We start from the raw sequence: 16,648 nt of genomic DNA on the forward strand, positions 1-16,648 counted from the left end.
GCAACAGAGAGGAGTTATGGGGTCAAGCTATTCTCCAAAGCACCTGAAGGCCAGAGAAGGAACTATGGATGGAAACTGACCAAGGAGAGATTCAACCTGGAAATAAGGAGGAATTTCCTAACAATGAGAACAATTAATCAGTGGAATGACTTCCCCTCTCCTTCAGAAGTTGTGGGTGCTCCATCACTGGGGTTTTTCAAGAAGATAATGGTTAAGTAAGAAAAAACAGTTTTTTCCATCCCCCAGGAGCACTCTGCAGGCTTCAGCAGGGCTGGGGGAAGGCAAAAATGCCCCCGTTTTTGCAAAAAAATGGGCTGTTTTTCACAAAAAACGGGGGCGTTTTTCCTTCCCCCAGCCCTGCTGAAGCCTGGGTGTTCCTGGGGGATTGGGGAAGGCAAAAACACCTCCATGTTTGCGAAAAACTGCCCATTTTCCACCCATTTTTTGCAAAAAGGGGATGCGGGGGGTGGGACTTCGGGAGGCCAAAAATGGCTGCATTTGGTGTATAAGACGCACCAACATTTCCACGTTCTTTTAGGGGGGGTGGGAAGGTGCGTCTTATGCTCCGAAAAACACGGTATTCATTTAGAAAATTCATATGGCCGCCCACTCACCCTGGGCAGCTGACAAATAATGAAAATTAAAAAACCAAGACACAAGCGTAAAAACAATCGTAGCTGTTCTCCATTCCGAGCCGTCGGGAGGAGAAGGGTCGCCGGACCAACTTAACCAATGAATAAATAAATTGGGAGCGAGGATTGTTAAGACGGCCAAATCAGGCAGAAGAGCAAATTAACCCGAGGGAGGGAAAGGCTCCCCTTTTGGGTTTGAGGAATAGGCAGAATTTGATCTGCAGAGCCAGCGGGAAGCAAGCACTTTCTGCTTCCTCCAGCAAGCAATTTATTGACCACCGAGGAAAGGTCAGCCGGATGGCTGCTGGCCGCACACAGCGATGGCGGAGAAAGGATTGCTTTCCCGCGGCATCGGCTGGTGGGACAAAGCAGCGTGAGCTTTGGTGTCCAGCAGAAATGCCACCGCCTGGGGACTGAACACAGCCTTGGCAAAAGACGGAAGGAGGCACGGGGGGTGGGGGGGTGGACGGAAATTCAGGAATCTTGTCTAAAAGATCCCTTCATTTTTGGGGGGCTTTTGGAAATTGATGGGAAAGGGAGCCCTAGAATGGGAAAGGTGGAAGAGAAGAGAAGCGATCCAGGGTGAGGAGTCTCAGCGGGAGGAGAGATTCAGGCTGATCGAAAGAGTCTTCACGATTGATTGATTGATTGAAGAAATAAAAAAGCAAAGAAACAGAGCTGGGGGAGGGGAGTAGAGCCGAGGTGGCGCAGTGGTTAGGGTGCAGCACTGCAGGCCACTTCAGCTGACTGTTATCTGCAGTTCAGCGTTCAAATCTCACCGGCTCAGGGTTGACTGTAGGTGGAGGAGGAAGAGGAAGACGAGAAAAAGGAAGAGGAAGAGGAAGAAGAGGAGGAGGAGGAAGAGGAGGAGGAAGAGGAAAAGGAAGAGGAGAAGAGAAGGAAGAGGAGGAGAAGAAAGAGGAGGAGGAAAATGAGGAGGAGGAAGAGGATGAAGAGGAGGAGGAGGAGGAGGAGGGGTGGGAGGAAAGTAGAGACTTTGGTGCTGAGATTGGTTGTTGTCTTGAGACGTTTGAAGACCCAACTAGAGAACATCATCAGTGCTAGAAGGGAGGGGGGGTTTGCTGATAGGAGGAGAACTGTGGGGTCGTTGTTGTTGAGTTTGGAAGACCTTTCATGACCCAGCTAGGGAACATCATCAGTGCTAGAGGCGCTCAGCCACAGGGCTCAGGGCTCCTTCCAAAGGGGTTCCTGGCCTCCACCGAGAATCTTGCTTTGCTTTCCAGGGGTCCGAGCCCCAGCCCAGCCCGAGATGCCCCCGTGGGGGCCACTTACCAAGGCGTCTATGAGGACCCCAGCCCCTTCCTCGCTTTCGTGCAGGGTGTCGATGTCCGTGAGCTCCTGCAGAAGATCCACCACCGCAATGGCGACATGTAGGCTTCGGGTTAAGGCAAACAAGCAGAACCTCCTTCCCGGAAACCAGGGCAGCCTCCAAGACCCCTCCCCAAAACGCCTGCAGGGATCAACCCCCTCCAAAAACAACCCCCGGGGCCTCCCCAAATTTAGCAATTCTTCCAAGAATCCAAGCGACCCCCCCCACTTCTCCCAGGGACCCAGAGGACCTCTGTCCTGCTCTTCTCCAAGCATGTCTGAGGACACCCCCCACCCCCCACCAGGCTTCTGCCCCCACCCGGATGTCCCGAAGGTTGGTGAGAGCCGATTCCTCCTGGGGAGCCTTTTCCCTATTCTGGTCGTATTATTGTCGGCCACCTAAAATCAACGGCCTTATCAAGACAATTTCCCAATCGATCTGTCAATCAAACACCTGAAAGTCAACCTCCAATTTTTTTAGAGACGTTTCTTGGCCTCCCCCATCTTCTGAGGCCAGATTCAGTGACTCGGTTGCTAGCGAGGCCAAGTCCTGGCTGTCCAGGAATGTGGGGCACAGGAAGTTTTTTCAAAAGTGTTCAACAGCTGGGGAGGGGGCGATTCCCTCCCCTCACCACCCTCCAGACCTTCCGCACAGCCCTCAAAATCTGGCTATCCTGTCAGGCCTGGGGCTAAAGACTGTAACCCACCCGAATGGTATGAATGTTGAGTTTTTTAATGACGTATTGTCCTACGTGTTAAATGTTTGTTTCCCCCCCCCTTTTTTTTCAAGTTGTAAGCCGCCCTGAGTCCCCCCAGGGAAAAGGGCGGCATATAAATAAACATCTCAATCTCAATCTCAATCCACCACCTTCTCAGAGAACAGTTTAACTCTCAGAAATTGGCAGCATCAGCGAGAACTCCACTTCTTTTGACCAGAACGAGAACAAATAACTATCGAATAGTTACAGGCATTCTGCAAATTGGCAGGGCCTTAGGAGGGCAGGGCACCCCCATTTTGCGCCCGGAAGGCCCCCTGGAAGCCAAAAATGATTTATATTCCTTGCATATCGCTGGTCATTTGCATCCTTTGAGAGGGACGCCGAGGCCTCTTGGAGGTTTCATCTGTGTCCTCAGAGTCTCCTGAGTGGTGCAAATGGTTGTGGAGCCTTCTTGGCTGCAGGATGTTTTCTGCAGATGTTTTCATGCAAACAGGTGTGCAGAAGGCTAGAGAGACAAACCTCCACGTGGCCTCAACGACCCTCTAAAAGGATGCAAATGACCAGCTGTCTGCTGGTATATTTATAATATAAATCCTTCCCTTCCCCACCATCCAGTCAGAGCTGAAGAAGCTTCTGGGATTAGAAGCGAAACGTCTTCGAAAGGAAAAGCAAGAAAATCCACAGTTGCTTCCTGAAAAAAGCACCTTTGCGATTAAGTCCCTTAATTCGGAATTATCTGCTCTCAAATCGCCGCCAAACGAGAAAAAAAAGGAATGAAATGGAAGTGAATCAAAAGAGGAGAGATGGTTGAAGCCACATCAGCCCACCCAGCATCAGAACAACCCTGCTTGTTCTTCCCCTTGTCTGGTTCAGAAGACCTGCCAAGCCCCTCTCTCACAAACTTTGATGTCGAAAGGCGTCAGGGATGGGCTGGGCGAAGCGGCTGCTCAGCTGAATTTGCTTCCTCATCTTTTGATCCTCTTTCTTGCCTGTTGTACGCAGCGATAGAAGTGAATTTTAGCAACAAAGAGAGAAAGAGTTTTTTTCCCCTCCTCTCTCTCACTTCGGAGAGTGATTTAAAGATAGAAATGGTGGGTTCAAGACTCCAGGGAGAAGCATATCCTGGGGGAAGCGTGATGCTATATGTCAAAAACTCTTAAGCGTGTCCTGTAAATTGATATGCCAATGGTGAGACATGCAAGGTGGTGGTTTTTTTTCCCCCCCCCTTCCTGAATAGCAATCGTTCGCTTACCATTTATCCTCGGTGTTTCAAACGGTAGCCCTAGGGGAGGGAAGAGAATAAATTTCTTGGCAGGTTTGAGATCAAGCAGAAATGCGGCTCTCCGCTCAGCTTGGGGAGGTAAACTAGGCTAAGGGAAGGTAAATGCTTCATCGCTTGCCATCTCAGCTTCGGTGACCGACCCAGAATGGCTCCTTGGCTACCAATGAACATCCAGGGAGAATGCAGAGTAAGAGAGCTGGAAGGGGCCTTGGAGGTCTTCTAGCCCAACCCTCTCCTCAAGCAGGAGACCCTAGGCCATTCCAGACAAATGGCTATCCAGCATCTTCTTAAAAACCTCCAGTGTTGGGGCATTCACAACTTCTGGAGGGAACCATTGATTATTTGTTCTCACTGTCAGGAAGTTTCTCCTCAGTTCTAAGTTGCTTCTCTCCTTGATTAGTTTCCACCCATTGCTTCTTGTTCTGCTCTCAGGTGCTTTGGAGAATACATTGACCCCCTTTTCTTTGGGGCAGCCCCTCAAATACGGGAAGACTCCTATCATGTCACCACTGGTCTTCTTTTCATTAAACTAGACCTCCCTAGTTTCTGCAACCGTTCTTCATTATTAGCATCTGGTCATTTAATCAGAATACAGAATGCCAGAGTTGGAAGGGACCTTGGAGGCCTTCTAGTCCAACCCCCTGTTCAGGCAGGAAAGCCTCTACCATTTCAGACAATTGGCTGTCCAATCTCTTTTTGAAAACCTCCAGTGTTGAAGCATTTGTAACTTCTGGAGGCAACTTCTGTTCCACTGATTAATTGTTTCTCCTTAGTTCTCAGTTGCTTCTCTCCTTGATTAGTTCCCACCCATTGCTTCTTGTCCTGCCTTCGGGGGTTTTGGAGAATAGGTTGACCTCCTGTTCTCTGTGAGGAGACCCTCAAATATTGGAGGATGCTATCCTGCCACTTCTAGTCCTGATGCAGAATAACAGGACAGCAGGGACTTTGGAAGTCTCCTCATGTGAGACCCTGCTCAAGTAGGAGACCCCAGGCCATTTCAGACAATCCCTTCTTAAAGACCTCCAGGGATGGAGCCCCCACAACCTCTGGATATACAAGTCCTTGCAATTGTCCTTATTGTCAGGAAATCTCTCCTTAGTTCCAGCTTTCTTCTTCTCTCCTTGATGAGTTTCCACCCGTGGCTTCTTGTCCAGCCTTCTGGTGCTTTGGAGAATAGGTGGAACACACACCCCCCCTTCATCTTCGGGGCAGTTCCTGAGATATTGGAAGACTGCTACCAGGACATCCCCTCCTCTTTTATTAGGCTGTTCAATTCGGAATTGAGCTGGGAGGGACCTTGGAGGTCTTCTAGTCCAACCCCCTGCTCAAGCAGGAGATTCTAGACCAGTGTTTCTCAACCTTGGCGACTTTACGCCCTGTGGACTTCAACTCCCAGAATCCCCCAGCCAGGGGGATTCTGGGAGTTGAAGTCCACTGGACGTAAAGTCGCCACGGTTGAGAAACACTATCCTAGACCGTTTCAGACAATCCCTTCTTAAAAGCCTCCAGTGTCGGAGCAGCCGCAACTTCTGGAGGCAGCTTCTGTTCCACTGGTGAATTGTCCTCACGGTCAGGGGGTTTCTCTGCTTGACTGGCTTCCATCCAGCCCCTTAAGACAGTGTTCCTCAACCTTGGCAACTTGAAGATGTCCGGACTTCAACTCCCAGAATTCCCCAGCAGTGGTTAGGACAGTGTTTCTCAACCTTGGCAACTTGAAGATGTCCGGACTTCAACTCCCAGAATTCCCCAGCAGTGGTTAGGACAGTGTTTCTCAACCTTGGCAACTTGAAGATGTCCGGACTTCAACTCCCAGAATTCCCCAGCAGTGGTTAGGACAGTGTTTCTCAACCTTGTCAACTTGAAGATGTCCGGACTTCAACTCCCAGAATTCCCCAGCCAGCGAATGCTGGCTGGGGAATTCTGGGAGTTGAAGTCCGGACATCTTCAAGTTGCCAAGGTTGAGAAACACTGTCTTAAGATACTGGATAATGGCAGCCTTGTATGGTGCTTGTCGGGCATAGCAGCGTAACTTCAGCCCCCCCCCCCTCCCCAGCTGAGTCAGCAAGAGGGAAGGTCCTCTGAAGGCCCTGGATGTTGATGGATGGGCTCAAGTTCCCAGTCCTTGCTAATTGAAAACTATCAATGGGGCATTATCTCCTGCCTGCATCTTGGCTCACCTCCCGCAGATGAGCCTGCCGACCCACTGACTTTATTTATGGAGATTTCACCCACGGGGGGGCTCTCAGACGCTGGTCCAGGAGGGGCTGCTTTGCCGAGGTGGCGCAGTGGTTAAATGCAGCACTGCAGGCTACTTCAGCCGACTGCAGTTCTGCAGTTCGGCTGTTCAAATCTCACCGGCTCAGGGTTGACTCAGCCTTCCATCCTTCCGAGGTGGGTAAAATGAGGACCCAGATTGTTGTTGGGGACGATATGCTGACTCTGTAAAGCGCTTAGAGAGGGCTGAAAGCCCTATGAAGCGGTATATAAGTCTAACTGCTATTGCTATTGCTATTGCTATTCTCTTTGGGATTTTCTGCTCCCGCGAATATCCCATGCCGAGCTCCCGAGGGAGAGAGGCCTTCTCTCTGGCTGCTTCATGGCCGCCGCTCTGGCACAAAGCTCTCTTTGCAAGAGAGGATTCTGCCAGGGCTTCAGGCTTTGCCTCCCAATATTTTGCCAATTGCCTGCCAAGGCTGCTTCCCCCAGGACTGCAAGCCCACGCCAGGATTCCACTTTGATGCAGGATGAGCCCGGCACGACAAGCAGGAGTGGGGGGGCACGTAAAGCTTGAGAAGCCCAAAATAACAGAGCTGGAAGGGACCTTGGAGGTCTTCTAGTCCAACCCCCTGGCCAAGCAGAAGACCTTATATCATTTCAGACAAATAGCAATAGCAGTTAGACTTATATACCGCTTCATAGGGCTCTCAGCCCTCTCTAAGCGGTTTACAGAGTCAGCATATCTCCCCCAACAACAATCCGGGTCCTCATTTCACCCACCTCGGAAGGACGGAAGGCTGAGTCAACCCTGAGCCGGTGAGATTTGGACCGCCGAACTGCAGTCAGCTGAAGTAGCCTGCAGTGCTGCATTTAACCACTGCGCCACCTCAGCTCTGGGTGTCCAGTCTCCTCTTAGAAGCCTCCGGAGTTGGAGCACCCCAACTTTTGAATGCAGATTGTTCCACTGATTTGATTGTTCTCTCTGTCAGGAAATTTCTCTTTGTTCTCGGTTGCTTCTCTCCTTGATGAGTTCCCACCCATGGCTTCTCCTCCTGCCTTTCGGCGTTTTGGAGAATAGCTTGACCCCTCCTTCTTCTCTGTGGCAGCCCTCCAAAGAGTGGAAGGTTCCCATCATGCCTCCCTTAGCCCTGCCTCCCTTTCCTTACCCAATTCCTGTAACTTAGAGATAGATGAGACCTTGGAGGTCTTCTAGTCCAGCCTCCTGCTCAAGTAGGAGAGCCTGTATTATTTCAGACAAGTGGCTGCCCAGCCTCTTCTTAAAAACCTCACCCAGTGACGGAACACCCACAACTTCTGGAGGCAAGCTGTTCCTACTTCTACGTTGCTTCTCTCCTTGATTAGTTTCCATCCATCACTTCTTGTACTTTGGAGAATAGGCTGACTGCCTCTTCTTGGCAGCCCCCCAAATATTGTACAACTGCTCTCAAGAGCCGAGGTGGCGCAGTGGTTAGGGTGCAGCACTGCAGGCCACTTCAGCTGACTGCAGTTCTGCAGTTCGGCGGTTCAAATCTCACCGGCTCAGGGTTGACTCAGCCTTCCATCCTTCCGAGGTGGGTGAAATGAGGACCCGGATTGTTGTTGGGGGCAATATGCTGACTCTGTAAACCGCTTAGAGAGGGCTGAAAGCCCTACGAAGCGGTAGATAAGTCTAACTGCTATTGCTATTGCTATTGTGTGTGTAGTGGAAGTGTTGGGGTGAAGAGAGAGGGAGAGAGGGAGAGAAAGAGAAAGAGAGACAAAGTCACAGGAAGACTGAAAGAAAGAAGAAAAGGAAGGGAGGGAGGAGGGAAGGAGGAAATGAGAAGGGAATGAGAAAGGAATAAGAGGAAGGGAGGAAGAGAGCCGAGGTGGCGCAGTGGTTAAATGCAGCACTGCAGGCTACTTCAGCTGACTGCAGTTCTGCAGTTCGGCTGTTCAAATCTCACCGGCTCAGGGTTGACTCAGCCTTCCATCCTTCCGAGGTGGGTGAAATGAGGACCCGGATTGTTGTTGGGGGCGATATGCTGACTCTGTAAACCGCTTAGAGAGGGCTGAAAGCCCTATGAAGCGGCATATAAGTCTAACTGCTATTGCTATTGCTATGTCCCCCCATAGTTCTTCTTTTCACTAAACTGGCCCTCCCCAAATCCTGCAGCCGTTCTCCGTTACGTTTTATTCTCCGGGTGTTTATTTAACCATCTCCGCTGCTCTTCTCTGCGCTCTTCCTAGAGTCTCCACGTCTTTTTCGTATCGATGCCACCAAAACGCCATATTCCACGCGTGGCTTCACCAAGGCCTTAAGAAGGGGTACAAACGGCCGTTGTCCCCCCGGCTTCTCGCGGCTGAGGGGGGGACGGAACCGGTGGTTTTTTTTCTCTCTTCCGAGGCTGTCACTAGTAAGGCCTCCATCATTTATGTCCGTCCACCTGAGCGGCCCCATCCACGTCAACCTTCTAACAAATGAGGCAGTGCCGAGCCTGCTGGAGCCTTCGGAAAAACCTCGGGGAGAGGAAGGGCCAAGGCCACAGAGATGCTTACGCAGAGGAAACGTTTCTAGATACGATTTATTTCGGCTCTGATGCTGATGCTGTTCTTTTTTTAAAACTGAAGAAGCAGGGGAGGTGTTTGCAGAAATCATCATTGCATAGTGGAAGCTCCAACCAACAAAAGCAGGCATGAAAGCCCACCCCCCCTTCCCGGAACTGGGGGGCCCAGCTGGATGGTTTCAGCTTAATGATGATGACGACGATGTTATCTATTCAGTCCTGTCCGACTCTTGGTGCCTCTCTGGGCCTTTCCCCCTTGTCCTGATGCAGGAGGGGGTGCACAGGTAAACCCACCAGTGGCTGGGCAGGTTAGGTGGTCTTAATAGAATGGGCCTTATAAATTCATATTAGCTTGGCTTTTCATTCTAGTGCCCTGGAGTTCCAAAGTTGACTTTTAGCTGGAGTGAACTTTCTCTCCAACTTCCTCATAAGTATTAAAAATAGGGCTGAACAGTGTGGCCTGTAAAGGAGGGGCACAGGAAGCCAGGCGTGGGTGAGAGATAGAACAGAGGTAAAAACTGCTGACAGCTTAAGACATTATAGGAACTTCTCTTTTTTGTATTTCTCCTATGTACTTCGCTGTAACATTCCAAAGTGAACTTCTCCTTTTCGAAATGTCATGTTTGTCTCATGTTGACTTGACTTGAGAAGGCACAGTGTGGAACACGGCATAAAGGTAGCATCCTGGGCAGAGCCCAGGAAGTTCAGATTTTGGTCTGTGAACACGCTGAACTCGATGCATCAAATAAACCTGTTTCTCTCGCACCTTCGTGGTCTCGAGTCCTGGTCTTTCGTAAGTAGATTGCAAACCTCAAATCTGCTGCAACAGTCCGATCTTCCCCTCCTTCCTTCAGCCCTTCTCTGCTCTGGCCGGTCTCAGCTTTGATGGTGTCCAGCCACTCTGTCCTTTGAATGGCCTGGCTTCCTTTGACCGCAAACTCTTCCCAGCACCACCGCTTCCTCCAGTGAATTCCCCCACAAGACACGGGGAGAATAAGTGAGATGCAGTTTGGAGGTTTTGCCTTCCAGGGACACGCCTGGTGTTATGCGCTCCAGTGCTCGCTAGTCCCTTCTGCTGTCCAGGGAACACGCAGGAACCTTCTCCAGCTCACCGGAGCTCAAACCAGTCCATTTTCTTCCTGTTGTGGCCCAGCAGGAGCTGTTGGAGCTGCCACCAGACTCTGACGGCGAAGGGCCCTATGAGTCGGCTCTGGAGGATGTGGAGGACCCTGGACAGGGTTCCGACTCCGAGCAGGGCGCAGAGAGGCTGGTTGGCCACCAGGAGGCGCCTGAGTCTTGGACCAGTGGGGAGGAGACAAGGGAGTGTGATCCTGACGTCATGCATTGGAGCAGTGGGGAGGAGACAAGGGAGTTGGTCCTGGATGCCCGGCAACGGAGGGCTAATAGGTGTAAGGAACAGTTACGCAGTTACAGGAGATAACTGCACTCAGCTGGTGGTAATTAGGCTCCTCTCAAGACTATAAAAGGAATGACGTTCCACACGCTCGTCGCAGGAGTCAACGTATTTACTAGAGCTGGAGAAGCTATCGTGGCTAGCTTGGCAGGCTGGATTGCTGCCAAGGTTAGTCTGTGCTGGATTTCTGCCAATCGTCTGGACTGTGCTGGATTGCTGCCAAGGTCTAGTCTGTGTGTTAATAAATCCTTGAAGTATCTTTGTCTCGGCGTGCTTTGGTGTAGGACGAGGGGGGTCAGAACATCTTCCTATCTTGTTTTTTTTAAGGTCCAACTTTCACAACCAGAGGAAGCGATGGGGAAGGCAAGAGGGCAGGCTGGACCGACACTTGGTTTCCACTTCCTCCGAGCCTGGCTGCCTTAAATACAATGAGTTGCACGCCACGAAATTTCATTTCAATGTATGCCAATTAGTGTACATTCAAAGTGTACAATATCCAATCCCAGCGATGACGAATCTTTTTGGCACCGAGTGCCGAAACTGGAATGCACATGCGCTGGCCAGCTGTCTTTGGATTTCCAGCACATGCATGCACACCAGACAGCTGGTTTTCATGCAGGCCAGAGCGCCAGAAACCCATAGATCAGCTGGCCAGGGAGCATGGGAGCATGTGCACACCAGCACATGCAGGCACACTGGCCAGCTAGTCTTTTGAGTTTCCTGCGCTCCCCCACACTCTGAGACCAGCATGCGCCCCAGAAACCAGAAAAGCAGCTGGTGACACATGCCAACAGAGAGGGCTCTGCGTGCCACCTCTGCCACGCGCCCCATAGGTTCGCCATCACAGTCCTATCCTATCTTTTCTATCCTATTTTATTCTCTTCCATTCCATTCATTTTCTATATTCCCTTCCCTTCCGTGTTTGTTGCCAGCAGGCCCAGGCGTTTTCCCAAAGTGAGCACACACGGCTCAGCCTGCCAAAAACTTCCCCTGCGCAGCCACTCCGTGGAAATTCTCACCTCCGGGTTGTCCCAAAGGTGCTTTTGCCCAGACAGCACCTGGACTTTATTGATTTCTTCTTTCTTGGAAGATCTTAAGTTAGAATGGAAAAGGCTTCTTGGATGAGCAATGACACACCTTCAAGAAAAATCAACCAGGTCCAATTACTGCTGGGAGAGAAAGCCCCCTTGGGACACCATGCAAGCATCTTCCAAGAAGCCAAACCAGGAGAGGGGAAAAAATTCCTTTTCTTTTTTGTTCTCAAAGGACACCTGAGATCTGGTTCTTATATCTTTTTTATTATTATTATTATTGTTATTATTCTGCCTTCTCATCTCGCCTGTCTTCCTTCCTGGCCAAGATAACGTTTCTAAACAGAGTTTTTCAACGGTTACTTGTCAGTAACTAGGAGAGGCAACAGGCTGACATCAGGCGGAAAGGTTTGTGTGGGAGATTTGTCAGTTGTCCAGGGCAGCCGTGCAGGCGATTTTCACAAAGCCTTTTCACTTCTCTTCTCCGCAAACCCAGCTCGACTCAAGAGGACAGGCAGAAAGAACTCCCAGTGGCCTGCTAACATGGCAGGTGGAGGATGCCCTGGTGACCCTCTTGGGAATCAGGTGCAGGAAAGACCCCCGGCCTGCTAACCTGACAGAGCAGGGTCTCCAGCCCTGGCAAATGTAAGACCTGTGAACTTTGGCTCCCAGAATTCCCCAGCCTCCCGGCTGTTCTATTCATCCTTTCTCACGCTTTCTTCACATTTACCAAACCCATTTAGGACGAAGGAGAAACTTCCTGACAGTGAGAACAATTAACCGGTGGAATGGCTTCTCTTCAGAAGGTGGGGGTGCTTCGCCACTGGGGGCTTCTAAGGAGAGACTGGGCAGCCACTTGTCCGGAGTGGTATAGGGCAAGGATGCTTAACCTTGGCATTTGAAGATGCCATCCCGGTATAGGTAAGGATATAGGGTAAGACTTGTGGACGTCAACTCAAAGGATTCCCTAACCAGCATAGCTTACAGTTGTCGAGTTTGGATACCCCTGAGATAGATAGATAGATAGATAGATAGATAGATGGATGGATGGATGGATGGATGGATGGATGGATGGATGGATGGATGGATGGACGGACAGACGGACGGACGAATAGGTAGATAATCATAGATATAAATATAGATAGCCAGGTAGATACAATACTATATAATACAATAGCAGAGTTGGAAGGAACCTTGGAGGTCTTCTAGTCCAACCCCCTGCCTAGGCAGGAAACCCTATACAGTTTCAGACAAATGGCTATCCAACATCTTCTGAAAGACCTCCAGTGTTGGAGAATTCACAATGTTTGGAGTTGTTCCATTGATTAATTGTCCTCACTGTCAGGAAATTTCTCCTCAGTTCTAAGTTGCTTCTCTCCTTGATTAGTTTCCACCCATTGCTTCTTGTTCTACCCTCAGGTGCCTTGGAGAATAGCTTGACTCCCTCTTCTTTGTGGCAGCCCCTGAGATATTGGAAGACTGCTATCATGTCTCCCCTGGTCCTTCTCTTCATTAAACTAGACATCCCCAGTTCCTGCAACCGTTCTTCATATGTTTTAGCCTCCAGTCCCCTAATCCTCTTTCTTGCTCTTCTCTACACTCTTTCTAGAGTCTCCGCATCTTTAGATAGACAGATGGTAGAAAGATAGGTAGGTAAGTAGGTAGGTAGGTAGATATAGATACCGTAGAGATAAAAGATAGACAGATGAAAGACATAATGATAGAGACAGAGATTAACAGATGATAGTTAGAAAGATAGAGATAAAGATAGAGAATGATATAGGTAAACAGATGATAGATAGATAGGTAGATAGATAGATAGATGGATGGATGGATGGATGGATGATTGAATGGATAACCGTAGAGATACAGACAGACAGACAGACAGACAGACATAGATGATAACAGATATAGATAGAAGAAGGAAGGAAGGAAGGAAGGAAGGAAGGAAGGAAGGAAGGAAGGAAGGAAGGAAGCATCAGTCCTAATTTACTGAAGGAGACAAAACCTTCCCAAGGGAGCTAAGGGAAGTGAGGGGGAAGGGTTTCTCAGCCAGCCTCCCTCCCCTCCCTCCCCTCCCACCCAATACGCCCATCAGCAGCGCTGATTGACATGCCTCTACCTGGCGGTGCTGCAGGCTCCGTTTCCCCCAAGGTGAAGCTCTGGAGCCTCCTTTTGAGGCCGCTGGTTGACACCCCATCCAGCCCAAGACCTGATCGCTCAGCCCAAACGAACGCAAGAGTGACAGCTGATCCCCTGCCGCCCCCCCCCCGCCCCTCAAGAAGGATATCGGTGTTGTCGTGCCCCAGCAGCCCGAGGAGCGAGTGCACGGCGTTGAGTTCCACCAGGAGGTGGTAGAGGTCCGGCATGGTGGCCACCACGTGCATCTCCTGGATGATGTCGTTCAGGTCCAGCTCGGATTCCATGAATCTACGGAGAGGGGGGCAAAAGTTTCAGCAGGGTGCAAAAGATCCCCTCTCTCCTTCCGAGATCAAATCTGGCTGCTTGTCAGGCAGATTTGACAGAGTTTCAAATCCAGAAGCAGAGACAGATAACTGATGCAGCTGGATTCATTCACTTATTTTTTTTTATTCTTTAATAAACATTCATAGCATCTTTGCAACATTTCTACACCTTTAAATATCCATTATACTCCTTTTATCTGTACATATATACCTTTATATATCTATATGTGTTCTGACCCCCCTCTCTTCGCTATTACACACACGACAGTCAGAGAAGGCTTGTAAAAGAATGTCTTTATCAGTCCTGGCTCAAGCTGGCTGCCCACTCAAAAATAAACGTAGATAAAGTCTCTGGCAAAAAGTTACACAGCAAATGCTAAACAAAAACTCTTACAGCAAACCAGGTTGACAGAAAGCAAAACCACTTATCCAAGTGCCTCTTTAAATCACAAAACTGAACTCACGAACAAACCATGCTGAACCACGAACGACGTTGACTTCTGCAACTAAGGCATGGCACCATCCGTCTTTTATCTGCAGAAGACGACCCTAACGAGCAACAGCTGCTCATTATTCCTGCATCCCGACTCAACTCACAGCAAGCTTCTGCTGAGTCACAACACATATGTAGGTCCGTTTTTACACATCTTTCATCTACTCCTATTAATTCCATACAATACCTCTTATATCCTTCTACACACATATATTTCTCTTATATTTCTTATTCCGTACTGTATTATAAAGAGTCTCCGTTGCAATTTCCCCCCGCTTGTTCATTCTGCGGTTTTGTGTTTATTTTATTATCTCTTCATCTTTTTTTCCTCCCTTTATTGCTTTCTTGTTCTTTGCATCTCTCCTCTAGCCATTTGTACCATAAATTCCATACTGACATACTAACTTCTTTAATAGAAGTTTAAGAAGTCGTCACTAAATGTACAATACCAACAGGTGGTTCTTCTAAGGAAACACAAGGCAGGAGAGTTACAGGCAAACACAAGCGGTTGGCTTCATTTCAGCTGACGAGCCCAGACAGCCTCCTAAGTTTACTTCTCACAGCAGCAGACTGCTTAAGTTTCAGTTTCGATTCTCAGCACAGACGCGGATCTGTTTAAGCTCCCCTTGGCTGACTTAGTTGCTATGCCTATTCATTGGCTTGTTCCCATGTTCTCTCCCAGTCATGAATATTTTAACAAACTGGACTTTCTTGGGTTTTCTTCCCCCCTTGAAAACATTTCACTTCTCATCCAAGAACTTCCAAGTTAGAAGCTTCCTGGAGGAGAAAACACCCAAGAAAGTCCAGTCGCCTTTTGGAAAAGTCTGGCGAGATTCTCCGTCCTCCAGGTCATGGTTTGATTTGATTTTATTATATTTATATTTATATTTGGGACGGTGGTCCCAAAGGAGCTTTTTCAGGAGACAACTGGACTTCCTAGTTTCTTTTTTTGGAAAAGCCCCTTTGGGACAAGCAGCCCCGAATTGCCCGAATCAAAATCGGGACCCTCGGCAACTGATTCATAAATTACAACAGTCACGGTTTCCTGGGGGGTCATGTGATCTCCTAAGAAGCAAAGTCGACGGGGAAGTAAGATTCACTTGACGACCGTGCTACTGATTTAACAACTGCAGCGATTCACTTAACGGCCGTGTCACGGAAGGTCGTAAGAGGAAGTAAAATTCACTTCTTAACTAATGCTGGCTTAGCAACAGGAATTTTGGGCCTGCTTGGGGTTGTAAGCCGAGGATTATTTACTTTGTAGATGCTATCGTTTCCATCTTTTTTAATTGCTTTATAATTTTCGAAGCGTAAGCCAGCCAGAGCCACCCAGTGACCCTCTCAAAGGATGCAAATGACCAGCTTTGTCTGCAAGGAGTATCAATCCTTCCCTTCCCCTCCGTCCGGTCAGAGCTGAAGAAGCTTCTCGGATGAGAAGAGAAACGTCTTCAAAGAAACAACAAGAAAGTCCAGTGGCCTTCCTCTTGGAAACAAAAAAACCTCTTTGGGACAACCGGGACCTTGGATGACGGAGAATCTCTCCAGACTTCCCGAGAACCTCCACCTCCCTTCTGATGGGGTGAAGAGGCACCTCCTGGGCGCCTTTCGGAGCTAGAGAAAAACAGGCGGAACCCCCCCCCCAACCCCACCCAACTTACTTCTCTGGGTTGTCTGGGAATTTGATGCGGAGCTCCTGGTTCTTGTAAGACCTCTTCTCAAAGGTCAGGATCATCTTCTTCACGGAGCTTTCGTCCAGAGGCTCCTCCTGGCCAAAGAAAGGCCCCGTTTAAGGACACAGAGCACAGCCCCCCCCCCACCGGTACCCACAGACCCACTTTGAACAGGCCCCCCTCCGTGGCATCGGGACCGTCTTCCCACTAAAGGTGGCCCAACACCTTTAGAGCCGAGGTGGCGCAGTGGTTAAATGCAGCACTGCAGGCTACTTCAGCTGACTGCTAGTTCTGCAGTTCGGTTGTTCAAATCTCACCGGCTCAAGGTTGACTCGGCCTTCCATCCTTCCGAGGTGGGTGAAATGAGGACCCGGATTGATCGTAAAAGTGGCCCCCTCATTTTGCAAGAAGAATGCCGGACCGGACTAGCAATAGCAGTTAGACTTGTATACCGCTTCATAGGGCTTTCAGCCCTCTCTAAGCAGTTCACAGAGTCAGCATATCGCCCCCAACAACAATCCGGGTCCTCATTTCACCCACCTCGGAAGGATGGAAGGCTGAGTCAACCCTGAGCCGGTGAGATTTGAACAGCCGAACTGCAGAACTGCAGTCAGCTGAAGTAGCCTGCAGTGCTGCATTTAACCACTGCACCACCTCGGCTCTTGAGAGGTTATCTATTTATGCGTTTAAAAACGTTGCAAATGTTGCTGCCTAATTTGTGTTGTTGCTGCTACAGGGAGGAGGTGAGATTTGGGGGGTGGGTGGGTTGTAATGTGTTTTTAAAGGATTTTTAATTTTTAATTTTTTTTTGCAAAGGGAAGCTACCTGCAGCCGCTTACGTGGGAGTTGT

At 49.5% G+C, this 16,648-nt stretch overlaps 1 protein-coding gene across 1 annotated transcript in view; it reads right to left on the reverse strand.

Moving 5' to 3' along the window:
* CTNNBL1 (catenin beta like 1) overlaps positions 1-16,648 on the reverse strand; it is a 94,995-nt gene that overhangs the window by 58,172 nt on the left and 20,175 nt on the right. The window contains exons 3-5 of the mRNA XM_087720676.1: positions 15,787-15,893; positions 13,459-13,600; positions 1,926-2,021 (exon numbers count right to left, since the gene is read on the reverse strand). Of these exons, the coding sequence (XP_087576802.1) occupies positions 1,926-2,021; positions 13,459-13,600; positions 15,787-15,893 (345 nt within the window). The remainder of the gene's footprint in view (positions 1-1,925; positions 2,022-13,458; positions 13,601-15,786; positions 15,894-16,648) is intronic.

Source organism: Thamnophis sirtalis, unplaced genomic scaffold (assembly GCF_051295495.1).
Source record: "Thamnophis sirtalis isolate CommonGarterSnake01/CBP01778 unplaced genomic scaffold, rThaSir2_p1.2 scaffold_7, whole genome shotgun sequence".
NCBI lineage: Eukaryota > Metazoa > Chordata > Lepidosauria > Squamata > Natricidae > Thamnophis > Thamnophis sirtalis.